Source organism: Pelobates fuscus, chromosome 13, assembly GCF_036172605.1.
Source record: "Pelobates fuscus isolate aPelFus1 chromosome 13, aPelFus1.pri, whole genome shotgun sequence".
In the NCBI taxonomy this organism is placed as follows: domain Eukaryota; kingdom Metazoa; phylum Chordata; class Amphibia; order Anura; family Pelobatidae; genus Pelobates; species Pelobates fuscus.
Genome location: NC_086329.1, coordinates 38,012,875 through 38,040,079, shown reverse-complemented (window position 1 = coordinate 38,040,079; position 27,205 = coordinate 38,012,875). Strand labels below are relative to the sequence as shown.

The window sequence follows — 27,205 nt, the reverse complement described above, 5'->3', positions numbered from 1 at the left end:
TGTTAGCCTGTTAACCCCCCAACATTGTGTAATACCCCTTCCTTGCCGCTAGGTGGCATGCACACATAACAGTTACATGGAGCAGATGTAATATCTCAGTGCCTCATTCAAGTCAGTAAAGTCAGAGTTGGTATACACATGATATATTATATGACATGTCCGCAATAACACTCAGTTTGCTCTGGTTTTGTAATATGCTGAAGGGAAGTAATTGCGCAATGAAAGAAAAATTTACTTTACTGTGGAAAAAAGTTTTGTGAAAAGTGTTATTTTCAGGGTCTTTCCTCTTCCAGTGTGATGGTACAGGGCTCCAGCCAAAGGGAGTTATAATTATACTGGCACCACCATCTTTCAGAAAGTTTATCCAACACTAACGGAATGAGTTGGTCAATGGTTTGAAATATTTCCAAATTAATTAACGGGATACTATTGTCACCAGAACAACTACAGCTCAATGTAATACCTGTAATGTGCTTACATTACTATCTAGGAACACCTCTAGTGATAGTTACTCAAAGGGCCACTGCAGGTGCTTCCTGAGTCAGTGCTGCACACTATGTAACACTGACATTTAGCATCTCCACACTCTGCTTGGATGCTCTGAACGTTTTCCATAGAGATGCATTGGTTCAATGCATCTCTATGAGGCGCTGCTGATTTACCACCCATGCATGATGGCCTCCCAATGCTTTCTGATAACAAAAAATTGGGTTGGCTGAGATCATCAAGTATGACGACACTATGGGGTGGGGGGACGACACTATGGGGTGGGGGGACGACACTATGGGGTGGGGGGACGACACTATGGGGTATAGGGTGGGGGGACGACACTATGGGGTATAGGGTGGGGGCCACTATGGGGTGGGGGGCACTATGGGATATGAGGGGGGACTCTATGGGATATGAGGGGGGGGGGGGTTTAAAGAACACGATGGGACAGTTCAGAATATATATTTTTTTTCTGGGTTTCCTACTCTAAAAACTAGGTGTGCCTTATAATGTGGTGCGTCTTATGGAGCTAAAAATACGGAATACACCAAAACCACTTCATAAAGCTACAGTTGTTTTTGTGCCTAGCGTATCCCTGTAACCTGTTTGCGCTTAACAAGTTTAATAATAAATTCCTCCTGATCCAAGTTTTAGTTGAACTTGTTTGAATGTACCTTAATGCAGCAAAATGTATTCATGTGAGCGACTACTGTATTAACTAATATATTAACTACTATATAATTATAAACTGGTTTCACCCTATAGGACTACATTTTGATTTTGTAAAATACATTCAGCCATTTCTGTTTTCTAGAATATATACCCCTTTCACAGAAGATACAGAAACTGTAGGACAAAGAGCCCTGAACTCCATCCTCAACGCAGCGATCATGATAAGTGTGATTATAGTCATGACAATACTACTGGTGCTGCTCTACAAATACAGGTGTTATAAGGTGATGGATTTATGACTTCTGTACACTTGTGATGTGTCTACTCTTATTAACATACTATCATTCTATAATTCATGTGTTTGTTTTTTTGTGTTTTATAAGTGAACCTGTATATATTTAGGTAAAGTGCTTTCATAAACGATCATCAAATTAAGGAAACCATTTAGCTTTATCCTTTACCTCTGTGCATACAGTTCTGCCTGTGGAGAGAGGCATACAGTATAAGTAAACACTTGGGTACAGCTTACATTTCTGCAGCCATCACTGGTGGCTGGGAAATTGACACTTCTAGATGATGGTAGCTTCGACCAGTGTCTAGACGTGTCAGGTGTAGAAAAAAATATTGAGACAAAGTTGTCCCTACTTTGTCTCCGTATATCTTTTGACTAGATTGGTATTTCCAGCCCATTTATATGGTTTACTCATTTTGTTGACCATTTACACAGAATATGCCACTTGTGGTCGCATTTTTGAATGGCACAGCCAAGCCTTCATGGGTCTTAGCTAGGCTCTACAAGGCAGTGTTGTACATTTATGCCCCTGTGCACCAGCCACCATGTATTCATTTGTTTTTGCCATCCCTGTGTGAGTGTTATTTTTGAAGAACAGACCAGATATAGAAGCAGCCCATTTTTATTTAAAGGAACACTATAGTCACCCAGACCACTTTATCTCAATGCAGTGGTGCTGTCATTTTAACCCTGCAATGCAGAACATTGCAGTTTTTTTGTTTTGTTTTTTAGAAACTGCAGTGTTAACATTGCAGGGTTAAATACACTTCCAGTGGCTGTCATAGTGACTAGAGTACACTAGAGTAAAACATGGCCTGGAAATCAAATGCTGCTGATGACAGTTTGGAGGAGCACAACGTTTGGCCGCGTATGCATCCCTGCAATTCATTGTTTCTCTATGAGAAAAAGAAGAGATCGCAAAGATGTTGTCAGGCATGCCTACATTTTAAAAGGTACAGCTGCAGCAGAGGACACCCGTCGCTGGAAACAAGGTGAGTAGTCTTTATTTTTTTACTTTTTTTAAACACAGAGAGGGTTGAACGGAAGGGAATCTATAGAGCCAAAATGATGATTATTTTGGGATTAGAAATTTCCCTCTGGTAGTCTCTGGCCCAACGGTTTTTCTCTTGAATCTTGAAGGGGCAATTATGGAGCCACAGGAGGCTGCCAATTGCCAAAGAAAGAAAATGTTTCAATCAGGAGGGCTAAAATTGGATAAACGTTTTGTATGTTAGAGGAACAGTGCAAATAATAGGAGAAAAGATGATCGAGCTGACAATAATATATGCCAGAGTTCAGGGACTGAACAAAGTTATTCACTCAAGTGAGAAGTGCCGGGGATTCAAAATGAATTTTAAAATGTTACGGTCAAAACGGCTGAAGGGGAGGGGGGGCAGGGCCTGATGTCCAAGCTGGCTGGAAGTGTTTCTCACTAGCTCCTGCTAACTTGAGCTAAATTCAAGCAAAAACACCTGCTAATCAAGAATCTGAGCTCCGAGCTGACACATAAGCAAGCCAAGAGCAAGCTGTCCAACCCGGACCGGCCCCCCTTGTTGAGCAGCAACCGTATTCCTTGTAGAGGCCTACCTGAGCGGGCGCTGGCCAGGGCGAGAGGCGGCCGCTCTCCCGTGGCGGTGCCTGCCACATAGTGCTTCACTTCAGTAGCCCCGCTTCCCCCCCATCCGACAATAACACAAACAGAGCTCTAACAGCCACGTTGCAAAGTCAAGATGGGCGCAGCAGTGGGTGCTCTGCACAGCAGACCAAGCCCTGAGATACAGCAGTGGAGGGAATCGTTTAACGCCAGGTTCGAGGCACTCTGCCAGGAGTTCTGGCGTCGCCTCAGCACTCGACCACAGCTAAAGACCTCTCAAGCTAAAATGTCGAAGCAACCTGGATCCGTCCAAGGTACTCCAGACACACAAGTACCTTCCAACAGGGCTTCCTACCCACCTGGACCAAGAGCCATCCGAGGCGTTGCCTCGACCCAGCACCCACATGCGCAGCAGATTAAGTGCCGACGGCAGACCGCGCAATTTAGACCCTCTACCCGTCCTGGAGCGGGAAAGAACTAGACTCCCAGGAGTGCCCGAAGCAGTGGACCTACAGAACAGGCCCTCCTACAGGCCTGGGGTTGGAAGAAATCCTCAACCAAGCAAGGAGCCGGCGTCTCGTGCCTGAGCTTCCCTACCCACACGACAACTGTACCCTCAATCCAGTTCACGACCACGAAGGGGAAACTGAGCCTCTGCGAACTTTCTGTGCACACCCTGAGCTTGCCGACTAGTGGAGTCGGCTGACCACGCTCCCCTCATAGTATGCTGGCCCACAGTCTAAGCTCCAACTGAGAATAGTGGACGCCATTTGTCATACTTGCCCAATACATTTCAATAAGACCCAGTGGAACAATAGCTTTACAGTTCTATTGGATATTCCAGCATGTTAAGCCTTTTTTATCATTTCTACTTATACCTGCTAGGCATGTTTACAGAAAGCCTGTTACCTATTATCATCATACTAATAAGTATACTTATCTTGCCTTCTATTTACTCATATTTTACATATTTTTTATAATTAATTTTTCTATATACGTCGAATAGCCTGTGAATTTACTACTTAATCAAAAAATGTGTGCAGTGATCTACTATGCCTTGTACTTGTTAAAATATGTATATTACACTTCTAGTTATTGCTGTTGGGGCATTGCAAGAGCACCACAAAAATAAAGAAAATAGCTGAACAGAAAAAACATTCGGCTAATTGAAAGTAAAAATCAATAGAAATATTCAAGAAGCGCAAAAAATACAATCTTGTCACATACACTTTAAATTCCCTGTAAATCTCACTTTAGTAATTAACCCTAGTGTGTACTGAAAATCTTTTTGCATTTTGAACTGAACAACTAGCAGAGTAACGAGAGAGGGGCATTTAAAAGTTGTTGCCATTTCATCAGACTGATCATATTTTATGACATGGCGCACAGTCAATTGTAGAATCTGTCAATTTTTATAATGTATCTTAAGTACTAGCTATACATGTCCCAGGCTGCCAAAATTGAGTCACGATCCCTGATGACAGCTGCAAATTGCAGGAGGGGCCTGGATTGATTGCAGCTGCTCCCAGGGAGTGTGTGTTTATCTTGTATTCAACAAAGACACCTATAAATGAGATCTACCATAACTAGTTTTGACTCCGGCCCTAGCAAGCTTTTAATAACCGCAAATAAATTATATTTGGAACCTTTAAAGCATTTGTCAGAAATTTGGAGTCAAACCTTAACCCCCAGGGCTTCACTGCATCTAAATGAGCCTTGCTACTCTGCGGAATGCTGTATGGCTACATTGTAGATGATATACATATATATTTTTTTTAAGATAAAGCAATATATGAGAAAAAAACGTCCGGTAATAAGCCTACAGGAAAATATGTAGCTGTATGCTAGACTATGCATGAAATGCTGCACAGCCAAGTGATGGTGACAGGTTGTGGCCCCAGAGCATAGTTTGACTTGACATGATGGTTGGAATTCACCAGTTTAGAAAGGACAATAATGTGAAAACAATTCATCTATTAACACATGACAAAGTGACTTCACAGAATAAATGACGTTCTATGGTTAACTTAGGGTGTATTTTTTTTTTTTTTTATCGTGTTCCTTTCCTGATAGATATATATTATGTATTAGGGTTCCTTTCTTAATATGTAAAATGGAGGGATTTGCTTGAAGCGAATAAATCAAAGTGTATCTACTGCCAGTAGTTGTAATTTACGTCTCATAGCTTCTGCACGTGCTGGCATTTTATTCGCTCTCACCCTTTTGATCGATACTCTGGTTTGGTTTGTTGAGAGATGTAAAGAAACAGTGTCTGCAATTAGATCAATCTGTAAATTGCTTGTTTCCCCCCCCATTTCTTTCCATCTTCATTTGTATCCTTCTCTGGATAGTTTTTCCCCTCTCCAACCTTTTTACAGTTCACTTCATTTGAATTTTAACAATTTTGCCGACTACTATACTTCCAGATCACAATATAACTTGGTCTACGGCTCCTGCAACAAATAAATGCTTAACCCCTGAAGGACCAAACGTCTGGAATAAAAGGGAATCATGACATGTCACACATGTCATGTGTCCTTAAGGGGTTAAAGGATGTATTTTACAAAAACCACCCCAAGAAACCCCAGTCTTAAAGAGTTTATTTTTCAAGAGTGCCCATAAATAAAATCAGAATCTCGCTACCCTTTCAGGAATCTATAGATTGCCAATAACATTTCTGTTTGCATGTATTTCAGAACTAGAGCCTTATTGCCCCCGTCCATGAAGGGAAACTATAGTGCCAGGAAATCAAAGTTTATAGTGCCCCCTTCCTCCCTGTGTTGCTGAATTAGTTAAAAAAAAAAAAACCTTCTGTCACTTACCTGATTCCAGCACTGATGTTTCTCCGTGCTGGTTTGGGTTCTGCCTCCAATCCCCCCCTGCCGGCGTGGGAGACCTAATGCGCATGTGCTGCAATGGACAGGCTCCCATTCGGCCTCCCCCATTTACCTCCCCTCCCTTTAGTAAAGCATTATATAAAGCGTTCCTATGGCGTTTTGGATGTCGCTGGACCAGAAGTCCCTTATAGTGGACCCAGAAGTCCCTTATAGTGGCTGTCTGGTAGACTTTGCATTGTTAAGGGACCTGGGAAAATGCCTCCACACCACTTCAATGAACTAGCGGTATCTGGGTGCCTATAGTGTCCCTTTAATAAATGTTCTCCCATTTGGGCACTGGAAGAATTGAAATCCATAAAATGTCCATTTATTCCAGCTGTGTCAGTCTCCTCACTGTGTATTCGACCTCCCTACACTGAAGTTATCGTCACTGCAGTGCAAGTTCAGGAGATCTAACAGAAGTCCCTGTTTAGGTGTTTCCTGCTCTCCGGTGTTGGTACTGGAGATGCTGCGGCATTTGTTGGCGCTTTGTAAATAATAATGTATTCATGCTGTGCCAGACATAACAACAAGCAAACTTGCACTTAACTAAGGTTTACTAAAGTCTTAAAAAAAAAAACAAATTTCAATCACTGTGGGCCTGCGAGCCCAATAATGCTTACGACTAACAAAACCAAACAATACCACATACTGGATTCATACGGAGACCTGCGAGTCTCAATACCACCTAATACGCTACGAAAAAACACAAACATTATATTTACGAAAAAAACCAAAAAACTAATTTCTGTCTTGTTCTCTCTTTTCCAGGTTATCCATGGTTGGCTCATCATATCTTCCCTGTTGTTACTGTTTTTCTTCTCCTTTATCTATCTGGGGTAAGTAGATCTGAAAGAAACAGTCCAATACCCTCTTTACCCTCTGAAAAAACGTAAGATCCTTAAATTATATTTGTCATGCTAAAAAAACATATGGTGTTCCTTTACTTCTGCTGGTGAAATTTAAATTGAAGGTTTGAGACTTTAATTGTAACTGAAATCACCAGGAAGTAATGCTGTTGAGGATTTAGGAATATATTCCATCTGTGTGCTGATCATGGGATTGACCATTAATTCTGTACTTATAAAATAATGTTTATCTCTGTAATCCACTAACTTTAGTAGATACATCCCTTTCTCTAGACTGAAAAAAGCCAGCAGAGGTTAAGAAGTTACGACTGAGTTGCCTTGAAGCTAGAGCGGACATACAACTTTCAGGATTAATTAAACTTTCCTGTTGGGGTTGGCACTTCGGTTGTTGTCCTGCTACTGATTATTAGGAAGTTCACAGATTTGATTTAAACTCATTGTATGTGCTCTTCTGCAGCTACTACAAAAATTGCAGATTTTTATCATCTAGATTATTTTTGGGGCAATTTTTTATGGATGGTGTCAACTCTAGTAGCTAAACTGAAACCCTAAACTGCCCTTTCTCCACTCACAGCTTCTTTGCTACATGCTGTGGTGGGAAACAACCGTGTTTTCAAACCGCATCTATTCCTCCTTTAGATTGTAATCTCACGGGCAATCTAGCTAAGCACTTTGTATAAAAGAGCTTCAGTGGCTAGATATCCGCTTATGGGCAGGACCCTCTCTACCTTTTTGTATTTGTCTGTGTATATTGTACGTCCTCCACTAATTGTACAGCGCCGCGGAATCTGTTGGCGCTTTAAACAAATACTAGTAATAAATAAATTCCCCCAAATTACTTTGTTGAGATTAAATTATGTTGGTGCTTAGACTGTCCCTTTAATGCCAGGGTTTGCAGCTGTTCTAGACCTGTATCTGCAACCATCGAATTCTTCCCTGAAGCTCCGTCAATCTAGAGCCCCTCATTCTGATTAGTGGAGTCTTATTTTCACATAAACCCCCATGAAATGGAAGTGGAGTTTTTGGGATACAGATTTTATCCTTAAGCCAGAGTTAACTCATGATATCCTAATTCAAAGATTTTTTTTATTTATTTTTTCCAGAAAGCGAAGATATGATTTTCCTTTTGTTTATTATTAATATACTATTTATATAGCGCCATCACATTTCGTAGCGCTGTACACTGGGTGGACTAACAGGCATGTAATTTTAACCAGACAATTGGACGTACAGGAACAGAGAGGTGGAGGGCCCTGCTCAATGAGCTTACATTCTAGAGGGAGTGGGGTATAGTGACACAAAGGGTAAAAGTAGGGGTACGAAGTAGGTTGTTAGAAAAGTATTAATTGAGGGCTTAGTAGGTAATTTTTGACAGTTGCAGGAGAGGAGTCATGGGGGTGGGGGATAAAAACCTGCTTACAGTTTAACTGATATGCTTTTTTTTTTTTTTTTTGTACATTTATGCCGGCAAGTGCCACAACAGCATTCTGCCAGATTTTACGCGTTCATACATAGACTGTAATGTGGCTTAAATAGATGGTGCACTTTTTTGTATATTTAAGACAGAGCAAGCTTGAAAAACAGGCGTATAAATCAGGCTTCTAAATCAGGCTTCTAAATCAGGCTTCTAAATCAGGCTTCTAAATCAGGCTTCTAAATCAGGCTTCTAAATCAGGCTTATATATCAGGCTTATATATCAGGCTCATAAAACAGGCTCATAAAACAGGCTTATAAAACAGGCTTATAAAACAGGCTTAGGGAATTTATCTAGGGCCGTGTAAGATAATAAAGTTATGCATGTCATATCTCAATAAGTGACTGGTCCTAGAAGAGCAGCGGGAGCATTCAGGTTGTTGCTGAGATTACACAGGCTAAGGGACTACGGATGCTGGTCATTACTTGAGAGAGGAGGCTACCAGGTCTATTAATGACTGAGTACCAAATAGTAGTGGCATCAGGTGGATTAGTGGGCATAGGAGTATAGGCTTGAAACAAAACATTAAAACACATGCTGCTATGGTATATCAGTGCTGTGTGTGTGAGAGTGTCAGGGTACCTGTGGTCTCCACCTCCGAAAGAGGTAGATACTTAGCTGTTCCTCCATCCAGACGGTCTGATGGCTCCCTTCCCCGCGGTCTATCCGGTCATGCTAGGCCGGCCGCGAGGGAGTGACTGCCTTTTACAGCATCTAGGCAGGAAGTAGTCATCAGGACACTCCCCCGGAACGACCTGTCAGTCAATTGCTGCAGGACCAATCAAGACGCCTCGGAGGCGTGGTTACTGCTCTGAACAGGGTATTTAACAGAGCTTCTTTCATTAGCTCATTGCCCTGTCGTGGTTCTAGCTTGTTCTAGTCACTCAGTGCTTGTGTATTCTATTATCCCTTTTGGTTTTGACCCGGCTTGTTTACCTTACTCTGCTTATCTCTGTTACCCTTGATTCGGCTTGTCTCTCGCTTACCTGTCTTCTGTTACCCTCGACCTCGGCTTGTCTTTGACCATTCTATACTGTTCTACTTACGTTAGTCCGGCCATTCTAAGGTCCGGTATACGTATCTGGCTACTGTTTGTACTCTGCGTGTTGGATCCCTGTCCCGATCCTGACAGAGAGGGAACAGCAGATTATAGCTCTGACTTATCTAGTGTCCCCTTGTGCTTGTTCTGCTCAGCCTATGCCCATGGCTATCAGACACTGTCCGGACCCATTTGCAGGGTAGCCCAAGTCTCCTATCTAGTGTAATATAGAAGTCCCTAGCTTGGACATCTGTGCTTGTAATTGAACAAGGGAAACCATGAGTTAAACACAAAACAGTTTGCACAGTCCAGTAAGGTGGCTGCTAATAGTGTATATTGGGTCAGGCAGCTGAGGCACGGACTGTATGTTCAGTTCATGTTCAGCCGACTCCTGTCACTGGGAAACGTTGGTGATCTGTTTGGCAATCCCTCAGGGTCTGGAACACATGTGGGGGCCAGTGGGACCGAGTGGTCACAGGGGGTCCAATGTTGGTCATGGTCGGTACCTTCCTCTGTTTCGGTCTGCGGTTTGCTGTGTCCTGTAGTCTGCTTGAGCGCCACTGTGTAGGTCTCCCCGCCTTCAGCGCTGGCCTCCCCAGGTGGCGGCTGTTAGGTGTGGGTGGTTTGTTCCGTTTGCCTGGTCGCTTTTGGCGAGACGTTCTCTTTGTGGCTCCCGGCCCATGGGGGTGGTTGCCGCTCACGTGCTGGGCCCCTTGGGGTGCCGCTGTGTGCCCCCGCGGCCATTTTGGGCTGCCCTCCACTGGGCTGTTATATATCGTTGGGGACCTTTCGCTTTTGCCGCCAGTTTTGCCCAGAAGGCTTCCAAGATGGCATCAAGCTTAGCCTCTAGGCTCCCCTGGGGCACCTGCTTGCTGTGAGTTGCTAGTCTCTGAGTTTGGCCGTGACAGGCGCATGAATCCGCCACCTCGTGCGTCCGGGTATATTCCGCGGCTCCGCTGCGGTGTCCGCTGGGGGCCATCCGCCCTGTAAGCGGTGGAATACGGACCGGGATATCCCCCCCAGTCAGAGGGGGGGGAAGCGGAGCTCTGTGTGGTCCCGCTGGGAGAGAAGATCCGGGACGGGTGATCGGCCGCTTCACCCGCCCGTAATCCCCGCAAGGCCGCAACCGCTCGGCAAGAACCCTGTCGGCCGGCATCCCCGTTTTTCGAACCGGAACACCCGGGCCGTTGTCTATGATGGGTAAGTCGCTTTTGGGGTCCATTAGTGAGCGGCAGGAGGTTCAATTTGTCGCTCGGGCAGGTAGTTTGCTGTGGAGCTCCTGCAAGTTGCGACCGTCCGCCATGCTGGTCCAGCCCCGCCCCCCAACTGATATGCTTTCTTGAAGTGAGTTTTCAATGATTTTTTGAATGAGTGGAGACTGGGTGAAAGTCTTACGGAGAAGGGAAAGACGTTCCCCAGAAGAGGTGCAGCCCTGGAGCGAATGCGCGCTATGTTTTTGAGATGAAAGCAACAGGATTTGGTGATTGATTGGATATGAGGGGTGAAGGAGAGGTTGGAGTCAAAAAGAACACCCAGGCAGCTAGCCTGTGAGGTAGAGGTGATGGTAGCGCCGTGGACTTGAAGGGAGACAGACACAGGAGTAGTAACACTTGAGGGAGGAAAGACCAGAAGTTCTGTTTTGGACAGTTACAAGTTAGATGGCTTATAAATGAGCAAGTAAACATTTTTGCAAATCTTTGCAGTTGTAATTCACTCGGCACCAGAACCTTCGCAGTGATGCAGAGTTGTTCTGGCTATAAGAGTGGTCATTTAATTCCGGCATTATCAGGATGTCCAGTACTACTTGTTTAGCTGCTCCTACAGTTCAAGTTATTTTCAAAATCTTCTACTGCACCCAGCATCAAAACCTACTTGATATACCTCTCTGAAAAATAAAATTGTAGGCGTCTTCATTTTTTTGTACGCTTCGACTAAACTAACGTGAGTCAAATTTTGGAATTCTTATTTTGATAACATTGCATGCACATGTCATGTTTTAAAACAATCAAAAACATGACCATTGTGTTTTTTTTGTTTTTTTTTACAGTTTACCCATCACGTGCTTATTGTTGCAAACTTTACCTCGAAGGAAGAACATAATTTAATATTCCAATATCAAAAGACAGAAGGAGTGGGGTAGAGCATCCACCTATATAAAACAAGTGGAGAGTCCAACCCACTAAAAATACCTCCCAAAATAAAGTATCACATAGAAAGGGTAGAATAACCTTTATTCAAAATAATAATAATAATAATATACAAATACTAATTACACCAAAAAAAAGTGTGTGTAAGAAGTGGAAAAGAAAATACCAACACCAATAAAAACCTGGGTAGGTAACACCTACAGAATCACTTTAGCTACAGATAAGACAAGGGTGAATAAGTAGTATATGCCAAAAGGCAATCAGAGTAAAATCACCTCAAATGTCTCAATAATTTAAAGGAGAAAGCATAATTGGGATAATGGTCTGGCAGTGGTTGTAGTGCCAATAGTAGAGAGAGAGCAGCAAGGCTTAAGTGATAGACAGGGACAAATAGGGCTAAGTCCTAAAGTAGAAAAGTCAGAACACAAATAAATTGATTAGTAAAGTCTAGTGGACACAAGAGTATACAAATATAAAGTTGGAACCTGAGATGCCCTAAACTAACTGTCTAAACACACAGCCACTCACTGCTGCTTCATGGCAGCCTAACAGAATCCCTCAAAGCTATAATCATAGTATAAGACGCTAAAGTAGCACCATGAAAGTCCAGGTAAATAAGAGTAAACGGAAAGAAGGCTTAGTAAAAAATCATAGTGTCGGCTACTACCAGCTCGACGCGCGTTTCGGCATGTTAGATACGCCTTTGTCAAGAGACCCTCCTGTTAGTTATATATTTAGACATTTGAGGTAATTTTACTCTGATTGCCTTTTGGCATATACTACTTATTCACCATTGTCTTATCTGTAGCTAAAGTGATTCTGTAGGTCTTACCTACCCAGGTTTTTATTGGTGTTGGTATTTTCTTTTCCACTACTTACACACACTTTTTTTTGGTGTAATTAGTATTTGTATATTATTATTATTATTATTATTTTTTTGAATAAAGGTTATTCTACCCTTTCTATGTGATACTTTATTTTGGGAGGTATTTTTAGTGGGTTGGACTCTCCACTTGTTTTATATAGGTGGATTCTCTACCCCACTCCTTCTGTCGTTTTGCTGTTAGCTACCTGGGGTTAAGCCCCTTATACCTCCTGTAACCTTTTTTAGGGCAGTGGTTGTAGTTTTTCCCCACCACCTAACCCCTTCTCTTCTATCTCTTCTTTAATATTCCAATATTCAAAATATAACATGAATGCAGACTTTGATATTTCGCTGTAAAGTGGATTTCAGACATGTCTTTTAATGCGTTCTAAAGATAATGTATTGAAAAATATATACTGAAGCAAGGCACATATTATCAGCCCCAGGTATCATTTGTGTCACCATGGTGACCTGGTTCCCGGAATCTGTCAAACATTCTTTAATCATTTTTATTCTGTTAATCTCCTTTTTATAAAATATAGATTTTTGTTTCCAGAGCTTTAAAAATTCCGTCTTCTTTCTTTTCAGAGAAGTGTTCAAAACCTATAATGTAGCCATGGATTACATCACGCTGGCTCTGATGATATGGAATTTTGGTGTTGTGGGAATGATCTGTATCCACTGGAAAGGACCCCTCATTCTACAACAAGCTTATCTCATTATGATAAGTGCCCTAATGGCTCTTGTATTTATTAAATATCTCCCAGAATGGACAGCCTGGCTTATCCTAGCAGTGATATCTGTTTATGGTAAGGAAGAAAAGAATAAAAAAAGATGTTTGTAAATTCATACAATCTGATTTCAGGGCAGCATTTCCTGATATACGTCATTTAGATTGTATGCTCACGGGCAGGGCCCTCTACCTATTGTATCTTTCCTTATTGTGTGGTCTTTCCCAATTGTACAGCACTGCAGAATATGTTGCCAGTAATAATAATAAAACAAATCTATTTGAAAATGTAGTAATGTGCCCGTAAAATAAATTCTGTGCCTTATACAAATGATGTGGAGGAATTTTTTTTTTTCTCTCCATGTGTCCTCTGTGAAGATGTCTAAATGGACATCTGTTAAGGATTTTAATATGCTTTAAAATATAAATATATATACATGTGCACAGCTAAGTATGAAAATATGCACTTCTTAGTATGATATAGACATAGCAGAAAGGACCGCACTCCAAGGACTTTATAGAGATTTTCAAATAAAATTTAACTTTTTTATTCATCCATTTAAAAATTCAACGTTTCAGCTCCCACATGGAGCTTTCATCTTAGTATGATATAGGTGTATGGAGTCTCTAGCATTGAAATGGGGCTGTTGTCCCAAGTAATACGGTCTAATTTTTGACTACCACTTTATATCTTTACATGTATTGCATAATGATGGCAATACAAGGCCATTGGAGATTTAAAGAAAATGGCTCCTATGTCAACTTATTCGGCTTATGTAATGGAACCTGCAGGTTTGCCTACAGCCCGGCTGGTAATGCTGTCATACATGAAACTGGCATATAATTGGGTCTTCACCAATTCTATATGGTACTATTGGTCACTGTGAGGTTCAAAGGCACCAATCCGATTCAGGGCCATAAACAGAATGCTTCAGTTAAGACTGTTCTCCATGTTTATAAACAAATACATTTTTGACACTCTGCTGTTTTATTCTATTTAGCATATTCTTGGCCACCAAATAGAAATAAATCAACCAGTTAACCATAATCGTTCCCATGCCTCAGGTAACAGATACCTTAATAAGCAGCCGTTGGTGTATTCTTTATCTGTGTGGCGCAATTTAATTGTGAAATCAGTTTGCACTTCTCAGATTGGCCGCCTCTTGTCTTACTTGCCTTATGTTTTCTTCCAGATCTCATCGCAGTGCTCTGCCCAAAGGGACCACTACGTATGCTGGTAGAAACTGCGCAGGAGAGAAATGAAACCCTTTTCCCAGCTTTAATATATTCTTGTATGTATACAGAATTGTTCCTTTTTTTTTCAATAACACTGTCATGGTGTGTAGAAGCATTATAGAAACAATTATTTGGTTCTTGGTTTTGACCAAGGTATAAATTAAAGGGGAAAATCCAGATTAAAGTTGACATTATCTAGATAATGTATTCTAAAACAAAATATATGCTTTCAACAACAATACATTAAACATAGTTAAAAGTATTCTTACTTTTAAAGTTCCAGCATTTACGGCAAATTCTTGAGTTGCCCAAACCAGGAAGTGACTCGTGCAATCGTAATATTTAATTCCAAATGCTATTGATGAGCTTATATCATAGATCCCATGCACACAATTACTTTCTGGACACAGGACAGGTTTCTCTGAATCGTAGTTCGGTTATCAGCTTTCTACTGAGACTGCTAACGGTTAAACTACAGCTCCCAAAAATCTTTGCTGTTAGCTTGTATATTATAAAAAATAAAATAATCATGTAATCAGGTTAGCTTTCAAATTCCCTTTTAGGTAAACATTTGTAGTTGTTTATTTTGAATTCAAGCTTGGCTCAAGAATTGTGTATTTTTTATTTTTTTTACTTTCACGATGTATGGAATGTATTGGTTTTATGAGAATCTTCTGTTTTTCCTAGCTACCATGATTTGGTTAGTGAAGATGGCAGATGGTGATCCAGGATTTAAACAGAGTGTGTCAAAGAAACCTTCATACAACACTCAAGGTAAACATTCACAGAATAATCCAACAATATTGTAAATAAATAAATTGAGTAAAGTAGAGCAATGGTTGGAAAGTCTTTAACCCTTTAAGGACACAACTTCTGGAATAAAAGGGAATTGTGATGCAATATTTCCGTCATGTGTCCTTAAGGGGTTAAGTGATATGTTTAATGATGACATACATAAGATACATAAGTTTTTACTCCTTACACTTAGAGGGCGCCAAGGCACTCTTATCACTATAGCACGGTACAGTGGTTATAGTGTTTGGAGTGCTCCTTTTAAATCACCAAATCAACTTTAGCTTTTGAATAAAACCATGTTTACATTTTAGACCATGCATCTGTGCATTTGTCATTGAGGGACTAAATCACTTTGTTTATGCAGCTCTAGCCACACCTCTACTCACTGTGACTCAAAAAGCCACCATGGAACATTTTATTTTTACAGCACAGTGTGTTTGCTTTAGAAATTTTTTACCTCCTGCTCTGTTAATTGAACTTTAATCACACAAATAAGACTGCTGTAGGCTCTAACCAACATACAACAGAAATGAAAGATATAAGAAATTATAGATTAAACAGTGGTTAACAAGGGAAGCAAAACAAAATGTGTAAACTGAGGAGGTGTGTAGGGAGTCACAGCCAGGAGAGGTGGGGGCCCAAGACTGCACAAACAGTGCTTAATTCTCTGCCATTTGTTAGACTTAAAACCTTATGGGCATGATATTTACACTGAAGCCACACCATTAAGCTAAAGTTGATTTGGTGCTTAGTGTCCCTTTAACTATTCCATTTAGTCAAAGCAGTACTGGACTATTCTTGTTGAAGGGGATTTGCAACCTGTTTTTGAGCCATGACCTCCCTCCATCTGTTGATTTGAACAGAGGGTGTGTGTGATACCACTGTTTAAGCAGTGTCTTGTTTTATTTGACCTAGCTCCATGTCTACGTTTTCTTTTTTTAATGTACTATATGAGTAAAAGGCAGTTAATGCCTCTGCGAGGGTGATTGTATGTTTTCTATCTGCTGCTTTGTTTTATATTACCATAAAATAACACAAACTCATTGTTTGTCTCTTTTAGTTAAGTGTCAGAGTTTTTGTATCAGATTTTTATTTTATTTTTCCCCTCCCCTCTCTCCCTCCCCACAGCCGGTCTCATAACCTTAGTTTGATCTGCATAAATAAGTATTCTGGGAATGCATATATAATAACACGTACACTTCTTTTCTCCTTTTAAAGGAATTTCCCTGTAGGCTTGACCTTCTGTGATACAGACCAACTTAAGCATTGCATTTCTCTACATTCTGAAGCCATGTATATATTTTCAATGTAGAAAACTGTTTCTTCTGTATGAATCAGACCGGCTGACTGGCAACTTTAATTTTTTAATTTTTTTTTTTTTTGGACCACTGGGATATTCTGAAAGTCCCATTCCATTTTTAAAAAAAAATGTTAATTCAAGTATGATAATAATAATGAGCATATCTTTTTGTTATTTCTCAATGATTTGAAACCATTCAAAATATGTTAACTCCTTCAGGACAGATGACTTCCTAGAACTGCCATGGTTTCAAAGAGCTTGCCCAAATCCTTTTGTTATAAATGGGTTAATAAGCTTGTTCTCTGCTATAGCAACGAAGGCATCCAACCTATGACTACCCTCTGTTTTAACATTTAGCTATAGGCTACAGTTTATCTATCCTTACAACAAAAATATGAATGGGCAGAATTTTACATGACTAATTTTATGTGCATTGCTTGGGCATTCATATGTAGTATTTAGTGGTTAGTGTCATATTCAGCAGTTGGAAGATCACCTTAAAAGTGTGATATGAAAGTATAGCCTTCCCTCCTCCTTTCCTTTCCTGTCCCTTTCCTCCTTTCCTGTCCCTTTCCTTCTTTCCTTTCTCGTCACTCTCCTCCTTTCCTTTCTCGTCACTCTCCTCCTTTCCTTTCTCGTCACTCTCCTCCTTTCCTTTCTCGTCACTCTCCTCCTTTCCTTTCTCGTCACTCTCCTCCTTTCCTTTCTCGTCGCTCTCCTCCTTTCCTTTCTCGCCGCTCTCCTCCTTTCCTTTCTCGCCGCTCTCCTCCTTTGCTTTCTCGCCACTCTCCTCCTTTGCTTTCTCGTCACTCTCCTCCTTTGCTTTCTCGTCACTCTCCTCCTTTGCTTTCTCGTCACTCTCCTCCTTTGCTTTCTCGCCACTCTCCTCCTTTGCTTTCTCGCCACTCTCCTCCTTTGCTTTCTCGCCACTCTCCTCCTTTGCTTTCTCGCCACTCTCCTCCTTTGCTTTCCAATATCAGTTGTGTCTACCTTTGGAAATTCTTCATCAGTTGACATGCTAGTTCAACAAATGGTTTCCAAACTGATATTGCTATTGTGGACTGTGAATTTCTGCATTTGTGATTACACAAATGAACGATAACAGAGCGCTGTAGTGGTTATGGTGCTCAGAGTGCCCCTTTAATCTGCATGTACCTGGATCTCTGAGACTGAAAAATGAGTGACTCTAGCCTGGTGTTCTATTCAGTACAAAAATGATTCTCCATAGAATGCAGTGCCTTCACATATGCTGGTATTTCTACCTTTCTCTTTTTCTGTATCTCTATTCTCCTCAATGTTTCGGTTGAAAGTATGACATTGCTTGTGCTAAGGCGTAAACTATGTTGATGGACATATTGTACTATGTGCTTTGTATTTCTGACTTCCCTAGTGCCTGCTGTCCAAAGGAGTACCAGTGCAACCTCTGATGATAATGGTGGATTTGACACTGAGTGGGAGGAACATAGAGACACAAGAATTGGCACGGTTGTGTCAACTGAAGAATCAAGAGCCGCAGTGCAGTCATTGCCTAGCAACAGCCCCCCAAGCGAAGACCCTGAAGAGAGTGAGTGTGCTATACTAGACAACTTTGCTAAAGTTTTTCATTCTGTGCACGAACACGTGCCCTGACACAATGGCTAATGTGCTAGTTCTCCATACAGGAAATGTCCTGCCAGCGATAATGACAGAAAGTTTAAGGAAGTTTGGGGTAGCTCCCTTGAATAGGAATTCAACAATGTAATTTACTGAACTCTAAATTGTAGAATATTATTCATGTCTCAATGGCATACTTAAGGCCAAAATAACTGATTCACCCTTTCAACTTGGCTATTTTAAACCTTTATTCTAATTTGGAAATTCCGATTTTTTATTTATTTTTTTTAAATTTTTTTTTAACCTTGAATAACCTGTAAAATCAAAAATACATACTTTGCTTTTGAGGTAGAAAATGGAAAGACTATCTGGTGTCGATATAGATCTGGCATTCATAGATGTAAGCAGTGGACTGCTTTGACTACCATTACACAGCTATAGCTGTCTGATGCTGGCAGTCTCTGCCTGCTAACCTAACTCTACTTGTATAAATTTTGCAGATCTGTCTTATTTGATGGCAGTTCCTACAATACAGCTGACATTCTGTATATCAAGCAATTGCCAATTATGGAGGCAATGTCCTTTCTGCTTACAACATTTGCAGTTTTGAAACGGAACATTCCACACTCATCGTTGATTTTCAGTATGTAAAGCTTTCACCACCACACCTTCCTGTCTTATCATAGAAGTGCTCGCAGGCGTGCGCTCTGACAAGGCACATTTTTGATAGAAGCCTTCCCCTGTGGCAAATGTAACTAGACTCTGCTTTGTGGGCTGTCTCAGGCCTCCAGCCATAGCGCTCGGAATGTGCAGGAGGTTTGGGTAGGACCCTTCTCTGACTCTCTAAACGTAGGTCAGACAAACTGCTTTCTTCTCTGTCCCTGCTTAATTTTACGGCGTTGTAAAATCAAGCCTCAAAGCATTAGAACAGTAATCTAAAATCCCCAGTCCACTGTCTACTTTGCTGAAGGGGTGGAGATCATGTTTAGGACCCCTTCCAGATTTCCAGTGGGCTGTAAATTGTTATTGCAGTTTGTTGTAAATCTTTCATAAAACACTGTCATCCCTGCTTCCCTAAACGCCCAACGCATATTTGGTTTAAATCTTAACTTAACGGACAAACACTATTTACAGCAGTAAGATTGCTGTTTCTAGTCATTTTACCAGAACTGCATTTTATAAGTAAATAGATAGAAAAGGTTAGGGTATTCTTTTTTGTGTGTTTGTTTGGGGGGGTTCTGTCTGTTGAAAGCTTTTATTTATCTGCTGCATGCCAGATCCCTTTTGTCGTTGAAGTAAACTTTACTCGCCAGCTGGAGTAAACGAATGGAATTAATAATAAAATTAATAACTAAATATAATAACGTATAAACAGAGTGTAAAGTCAGAGTCCACACTCCTTGCTTTCGGCAAATCAATAATATTTATTAAGAGGCTAATCAAATAAACAATACATATACATTTGAAATAGGCTAGTATATGTTGCTACCAAAACTAGTCATTGATTGAATGGAAAGTAAACTAAATTAACATAATGAAACGGGCATAGACACGTGATACAGTTACCACTCTATTGATCATCAGCTGAGGGGGTGTGTGGAGAGAGAACAGAGAGAGAGAGGGTGAGGAGAGGGAAATTCAAAGAGTGAGAATCTGCTATTCACAGGGTTTTTAACAGGTTAACCCTTCCTTCTTTTAGACATACCTCCCTCAGTCAATCCCTTAGGATCTAACAGAGCCACAGTGACTCCTGGGGGAAGAGGGATTGCACTGGAAGGGAATTCGAGAGGAGTTTACCAAACTGGTTTTGCCTGGTGAAAGGCCATGAGCTCACAGAAGACTCCATTATTGCCTAAGAGTAGAATGGGGCTTTAATCCCTGTATTAGAACACCTAAATAAACTTTGTTGGCACACAGTTTGGCTGCTAATCAGTCCCCCCACTTATTACAGTCGTCTTGCATCATATACACACTTGAACATGAGTTATTGCCTGTCGATTTAATAAATCTGTCAGATTGGCAAGACCTGATATATATTTATACAAGAACAGTCCAACCTAACAGAAAATGCAACACTAGAGATCTAAACCTGATAAAAGAATATTTTGTGTTTTCAAAACCACGCTCTCCATGACATTGGGAGTATTACTTAATCTGGGGGCTAACTGAAGTATTTGCTCCTAATTTGGTGTTTCTGGACTTCAGACCTCTGACTAACAAAGATCATTGAGAGAAAAAAGTTTACCAGGGCGTTGATAACAAAGTCAAAATATTTATACAGGTTCTAGAAATCTGGAGTATGCCAAAAATCACCCTAAGGGAATATAGACAGAATTGAGAGGCTGTTTGTTTTTTGGCCTCTTCTAAGCTTACAGTGTGTCTCTGTCTTGTGATTTTTCATATAGGTAATTTTTTTAATTATGTTTTGTATATTTTTTTTTTTTTTTGTAATTCTTTATTTTTGTTGTGCATTGTTAAAACAAAGCGCATCAGGCATGGCATTACAGGAGAACATTATAGGAGAACAATAATATGGTGCTAGCCAGCATAACTGCACACATTTTTTGTTTTGTAAGTAAATAATTCAAGATTATAACAGTAGGGTAATAGAGTGGGAATAGAAACCCCAGGAGACCCCATGATAGGCAGACTGTGAAACCCCCATTTAGAATATAGAAGTATGCTCCCCACATCATACAATAACAATGGGTGCAGTACTGTGACACCCTGCAGGAGACTGCAAGTTCAAGGTTCTGTCCCAAGATCAGCCAACGCCCCGCTGTGGTATCCCAGTGTCCAGCCACAAGTGTCTCAAGATTGGGCCAGGTGTCTCAGGTAGGTGAAGGCATACCGGCTTGAGAGCATCATATGGCAGGCTTAGTGTTGTCTGTTTGGTGCTCCCTGGTGGCATCAGTGGTTTGGGATGCAGGTACTGCTGAAGCTTCAGAGCAGGTCGTGGCTGGTAGCAGGGATTTAGGTGTGTGGCTATTCGGCTGTGTTGATTCCCAACTGCATCGGAATACTGGCATGTAGCTTTGCGACCCGGAAAGTGCGGTCGTCTCCGCCGCCGTCTTTGTCGAGCTCCCTTAACCCTGAGAACCACGTGTTTGCGATGGGAGCGTGGGTGCGGTGGTTGGGCTTGTGGCTCCTGGAGGGCATCAGCTTGCTGGCGCTCACGAATCTTGCGCTCCAGCCGTCTCCAGAAAGCCGAGAAGATTGCATCCAGTTTGTCCTCCAGCTCATGATGGGTGTCTCTGGGGTCCGGGGGCCACGCGTTTGTCGCCATTTTTGGTGAGTCACTGGAGGTTCTAGTAGCTCTAGTGGCTTGTGCTCTCCCAGTTGCCTCCGAGGCTCGGACCGGGATAACCCCCGCCGGTTCAAGGGGGGGGTGACGGGGCTCTTGCGTGGGAACAGATGCTTTGGTGCGCTGCTGGATCGGGAGATCGGCCGCCTCTCCCGTCCCAAGCTTGCTAGGCCGCCACCGTGGGCCACATCCTGCCATCTGGAGTTCTCGCTTGCGGGAAACACTCGAGTGTGAATGATTCACCAGGGCGCCCCCAGTAAGGGTAGCACACCCCGGCTTTAATTCAGGCATGAGATCTGCTGGTATTTCCCTGTAAACAGCCTGTGTGGTGGGAGCTCATCCACCATGCGACTGCTCTGCTTGCAGGTCAGGCCCCGCCCCCTTGTATATTCCTTTTATTGCAATAACAAAAATTATCAGACATACGAACATCTCCTGTTTATATTTGTGGATGTAGATTTCTAAACGTTACATCTTGAAATCTCATCTTTGTGGTGTACAAACTTCTGTCATCCATTTCAACATATTTTTTTAAGTATTTCGTTCATCACCTCTTTTTCGAGAGCCTGTCTTCTCTCAACCATCAAGTCTGATAGAAATATATTTGTAAAGTTTACACTTTCTCAGAGAATTTGCGTTGAGCTTTTACAAGATTACGTTTTCGACACCTGTAATTATTTCAATCCTTAACAATATTAGAGAGCAAGTATTGTATCATAAAGATCTCCGGGTACAAATCATCCAATCTCCAGTGGCTTCATATACATTTCTTGACCTAAACATGGTACCTCTGCCAAGGACCGCTTCCTAGCTGGAACAAGGGGACAAACCGCAGCACTTCTGCCCACAGTCGCAGTAGCTTGACTGGGGTTCTGGAACCGCTCCCTCCTGGAGCCGAATGGGGACCTCTCTCTCTATCCATCCCAATGCACTGGACAACACGCAGTCCTGGGAGCTCTAGTCCTTACAAGGACTTACCCTGTTACATCCTCCACATTGGAACTGTGATTAGTGATTAGCTCTTTTCCCTCCCAGTAAGCAGACGACACATAGTTCTGGGAGTACAAGCTGGAATCTTTTAATCTGGCCAGATGGCCTGCTTTTATACATTTCTGAACACAGACAAGCACGCCCATGACACTCCCACACAAAACAGGATAATCCCTCCCGTATGCCTGGGAGATAATTGAGTCAGGAACTTTACAAAACTCAATTACCTACAGGCACAAAAAAACACATTTCACAGACACCCCAAAAGTACCTTTAACTACATGAAAACCCCACTAAAGTTATATCCCCTGATAGCCCCGATCTGGGTGACCAACATATCCAAAAATCACCCAGGTCGGTTTGGTATTTTGATGGAAGTCATAATTTAACCGACCGCACATGAGGCTCCTGCTCAAAATAGTTCCAGGTAAAAGTGGTAGCGGTCAGTCAAGTTCGGTAGTTTAAAAGAGAACAAACTACCAAACAGAATCCATTGCCATACCGTGGAGCTTGTTCCCTTCCTCCAGATGAACGATCCCACCAAGCAGTGTTCTTCTAAGTTTTATAAAACCGAACGCAGGCGATCATGGACGTCCAGCGGTGTTCGTGAATTTCGGTGTCAGTTTTCAGTTCCATGAACTCGACGCCCAAACACCGCTGCCTGCGTTCGTGCGAACAAGATGGCTGCCACCACATGTTCATGCATACGAATGGCGGCCACCCAGACAAACCATTCTAACACTGCAGTTAGGATTGTTACACTGTATCCATTAGGCTTAACAAGCTCCCGGGTGGTCCATAGTTCGTGCGGCTACACGTGGCATGTATATTTTGTGCAATTGTTTATTTTTTCAAAATGGTAAATGTACAGGCTATCGGCCTGAAAGTTCAGAGTATCGGTATCGGCTCTAAAAAATTAATATCGGTCGATCCCTAACTTAAAGGATCAGCTGCTAATATCTTGGTGCCAGATTCCATAGGGCACGTTCAGAGGTCTTGTGAAGTCCATGCCGCTGTTTTGGCAGCGTGGGTTGGACTTGCATGATATTAGGCAGATCTTTTTAATGCTGTGGTGGATCAGTGTATTTATATCTATTAGTAAATTTGTCCAATATCTGCCTGTAACCTCTACTTTTATTCTGTCACTGGACAAAATTGAACTCCTTCCAATTCTCCTATTTTTCTGAATATGAAGGTTATTGTGCCTTTATCTTGAACAAGCTGTGTGCTCTGTAAATTGCCTCAGTAAAACAGATTGACAATAGTTGATGTAATTAAATCACACAAGAAAAGATTTCACAATATATACATTACTCTGTTTGATTTAATATTACTATTTTGTCACATGAAACAAGTGCATTTGTTCAGTAAATATGTAATGTATGACTCATTCAGAAAGTGCACCAGGGCATTTACTTTCAATAAAATATACTTAACTGAATACTCTCTTTTTAGAAGCTTGATTTCTGTTGTAGTTTTAAAAGGTTTGTGATGTTCCGTAAAAACTTAGAGTTCTGTTAAACTGTTTTTGGGTTTTTTTCTCCAGGAGGTGTAAAACTTGGCCTGGGGGACTTTATTTTCTACAGTGTTCTTGTTGGTAAGGCTTCAGCCACAGCCAGTGGCGACTGGAATACAACGCTGGCTTGCTTTGTTGCTATCTTGATCGTAAGTAAAACATACCACACACCTGAAAATCTTGGGTCACACAGAAAATTCTGCACTGGATTATGCAACCTTCCATTTTTATTTTTTTATTTGCACACAACGTGTTAACTTGTGAAAAAGGATACACCAGAACACCTTGCTCACATCAAGTGCACAAGGAAGAAATTCTACTTGTCTTCACTTGGTCTAAAAGCTGAAGCGGCCCTGTCACGGTGTTAGGGTCTTTATATATTTTGCAAAGACCCCTGACCGTGACTGCTGCGCTTGGTGGCTGCAGGGAAAGGTGAGTTTTACTTACCTGAATCTGTCAGAGGCAGCCGTCATCTTCTTCCAGTTGGTTATCTTCAGCTCTTGGTGCTTCATTTGCCAGGAACCCACATCCATGTTGTACTCCCATATCCATGTGAATCAGTAATGCTCGGAGTAACCCTTTAACAGAGCAGACTTAGTTCAATTATTTAATCTATAGATTAACATTATTTGGAAGCTCTGTGTTTAGATTGCATTTAAATATATTTGAAAACACTGTAATTTGTGGGCTGTAAAAGCATTGGGCAGTGTAGAGGTTCAGCTTGCTCCATGATTTTGAGCATATAGAAGAGTCCAAAAGTGCATCTCTCCGTTCCACCACAATCTGAAGATACATGTAAATTGTAATTTAAGGCACATATGTAGTCAAAATAAGCAGACCGGTACCTATAGGCATCCAGCTCTGCCCATGTTGTATGAAAATGTATAACTTTTTGCTGTCTATTTCATAGAAACATAGAATGTGACGGCAGATAAGAACCATTCGGCCCATCTAGTCTGCCCAATTTTCTAAATACTTTCATTAGTCCCTGGCCTTATCTTATAGTTAGGATAACCTTATGCCTATCCCACACATGCTTAAACTCCTTCACTGTGTTAACCTTTACCACTTCAGCTGGCAGGCTATGCCATGCATCCACTACCCTCTCAGTAAAGTAATACTTCCTGAAATTAACCTTTGCCCCACTAATTTAAGACTATGTCCTATTATTGTGGTTTTTCTTCGTTTCAATATAGTCTCCTCCTTTACTGTGTTGATTTCCTTTTATGTATTTAAATGCCCCCCCCCCCCCCCCGTCTTTCCTCCAAGCTATACATGTTAAGATAATTTAACCTTTCCTGGTAAGTTTTATCCTGCAATCAATGAATTTCACATTTTGTATGTTATATATTTAGTTCAATTTCTCTTTCTGTTCCAGGGTCTGTGCCTTACTCTACTACTTCTTGCCATTTTTAAGAAAGCCTTGCCTGCACTGCCTATTTCTATAACATTTGGGCTTGTGTTCTACTTTGCCACAGACAACCTGGTGCAACCCTTTATGGACCAACTGGCTTTCCACCAGTTTTATATCTAACCTCCGGGTAAACGGTTCGATGGTATTTCTTGTTCTCCTTCACAGGACGCTATCTGAGCAAATAAAAGAAAAACACTTTGCTTTTCATTATCATTTTTTTTTTTTTTTTTTTTTTTTTTTTATATAGAAGGGATTCACCATCTTTATCCCTTTTCAGGTCCTAAGGGATGAACAATTTTTGTGCATTCCAAAGTCCCTTCTGTACTGAAGAGGTAAATGCGCAACAGCATTCTTATCCTGTGGGCAAAGCCGTAACCATCGTTGGCCCAAGGTTTCTGATGTGAACGGGTTCTGTACCAGCAAATAGACTTGCAAACGTTGAACAAAAGAGGAGTAACAAGCGGGATGTTACTAGAAGAAGTTTAAACATATTCCGTAGTAAGAAAGATGGTTGAGATTCAAATAAGGATGTTTTTCTTTTTAAACCTGTTACTAAGGAATTTGATTCTGATATTATAACGGAAATGTGTCCACTCCACACAACGCACTGTACTATTCCGCTGCCAGAGAACACTATCGGAGATAGGATTCCCATCTACCCAGAGATAAAAATGCTATGATGTAAAGTCATATCTTTTACAAACCACTACTGGAATCTCATACGAACTTAGACATGGCACTGTTTACTGCCTGTCTTCTATCCATTCTAAAATGATCCCTTATCATGTAAGGGGTATAAAGTAGATGTTCATGACAACATATGTTCTTATCGTTCTGTACTAGAGGGGAAGGGGTTAAATACGGCTTTAATCTCTCGAGTGCCAAAGGAGCCTGTAAGATAAATTGTCATGGGGCAAAGGTTTAAAACAAGTTTGCATGTTTTGTTTTATGGCTAGTTTTTGTATTCTGTAAGCATACGCTTTTTGTAGGTTTCTTACAGTTCAGCTTCTGGGAGGATACAGACTACTTGAAAAATTATGGAAACAAATTGCCGACTGATCTGCTCAGCCTGTGGATATTCCTCAGAAGGGAGTGGAAGAATTTGTTACCAAAGTTTTTAAATTGCCTGTAGGCAGGTCCATGAACGGTTTACTTATCTGGTTTTATTCCCTTCTCCTGTAATGACTAAAAAATAAATAAATAAATAAAGTCTACAAAGCAGATTGCTACACTGGAAAAAAAAAACACCATGTCAATTGACTGAATGGGAAAAGAGATTTGTAAATAAATAAAAACAAAAAATGTGGACCATTTCTGTAGCTGTGTATTTTGTTCTACTGCCTGAATTATTTATTTATTTTCCTCACTTGATCCTTTCATAATGGGGTAGGCAAATCAATTTATAATTCTTTATTTTTGTTGTGGATTGATGCATTTGGGATATTGCGCATATCCACGAAATACAATAAACTGCACTAATTTTAAAATAAGAGAACAGGAGTAGAGCAACTCAGTGCAATAGGATTGTAGCATAGCAAGGTACATAGGGTAATAATATTTAGCAAAATGTTGTATACATTAGTGAACAGCATGGTACTTGGCATTTTGGTGGTACAGCACAATTTTATATTAATACGTAAGGCTCCGGGTAGACAAACCAGTCTAAAGCAGACTATCCAAATGCAGAAAAAATACTAGCTTTGGTTAGTATGAGAAGATTTTAGGTTGTGATGAGCATACTAGGTTAACTCGTGTAAGAATTACTGATAAGGCATAGTAAACCGACTAGCTGATCATACGCATCTGAGTAATATACAGAGATTAAATTTTTTTAGATGAGGCATGTGTCCTAGACACGTATATGGTACACAAGATAACACATAAGAGACCCCCCCAGGACCCAGGTGATAAATGATACTGATAGAAAAAAACAAAATAAACATCAAGAGAAGCAAAATCATATGCAGGATCTGCTCATAGAACAGTTAAACAATGCATCAGAGGGGGAG

At 41.1% G+C, this 27,205-nt stretch overlaps 1 protein-coding gene across 2 annotated transcripts in view; it reads left to right on the top strand.

The window, feature by feature from the left end:
- The window catches only part of PSEN1 (presenilin 1), a 49,562-nt gene extending 23,058 nt beyond the window's left edge, over nt 1-26,504 (top strand). For both annotated transcript variants that reach the window (XM_063439009.1, XM_063439010.1), the window contains 8 exons: nt 1,304-1,445; nt 6,695-6,762; nt 12,907-13,127; nt 14,242-14,340; nt 14,972-15,058; nt 17,770-17,943; nt 23,813-23,931; nt 25,161-26,504. In XM_063439009.1, coding sequence (XP_063295079.1) covers nt 1,304-1,445; nt 6,695-6,762; nt 12,907-13,127; nt 14,242-14,340; nt 14,972-15,058; nt 17,770-17,943; nt 23,813-23,931; nt 25,161-25,316 — 1,066 coding nt within the window. In that variant the 3' untranslated portion in view covers nt 25,317-26,504. The remainder of the gene's footprint in view (nt 1-1,303; nt 1,446-6,694; nt 6,763-12,906; nt 13,128-14,241; nt 14,341-14,971; nt 15,059-17,769; nt 17,944-23,812; nt 23,932-25,160) is intronic.
- The last annotated feature ends 701 nt before the right edge of the window (nt 26,505-27,205 follow it).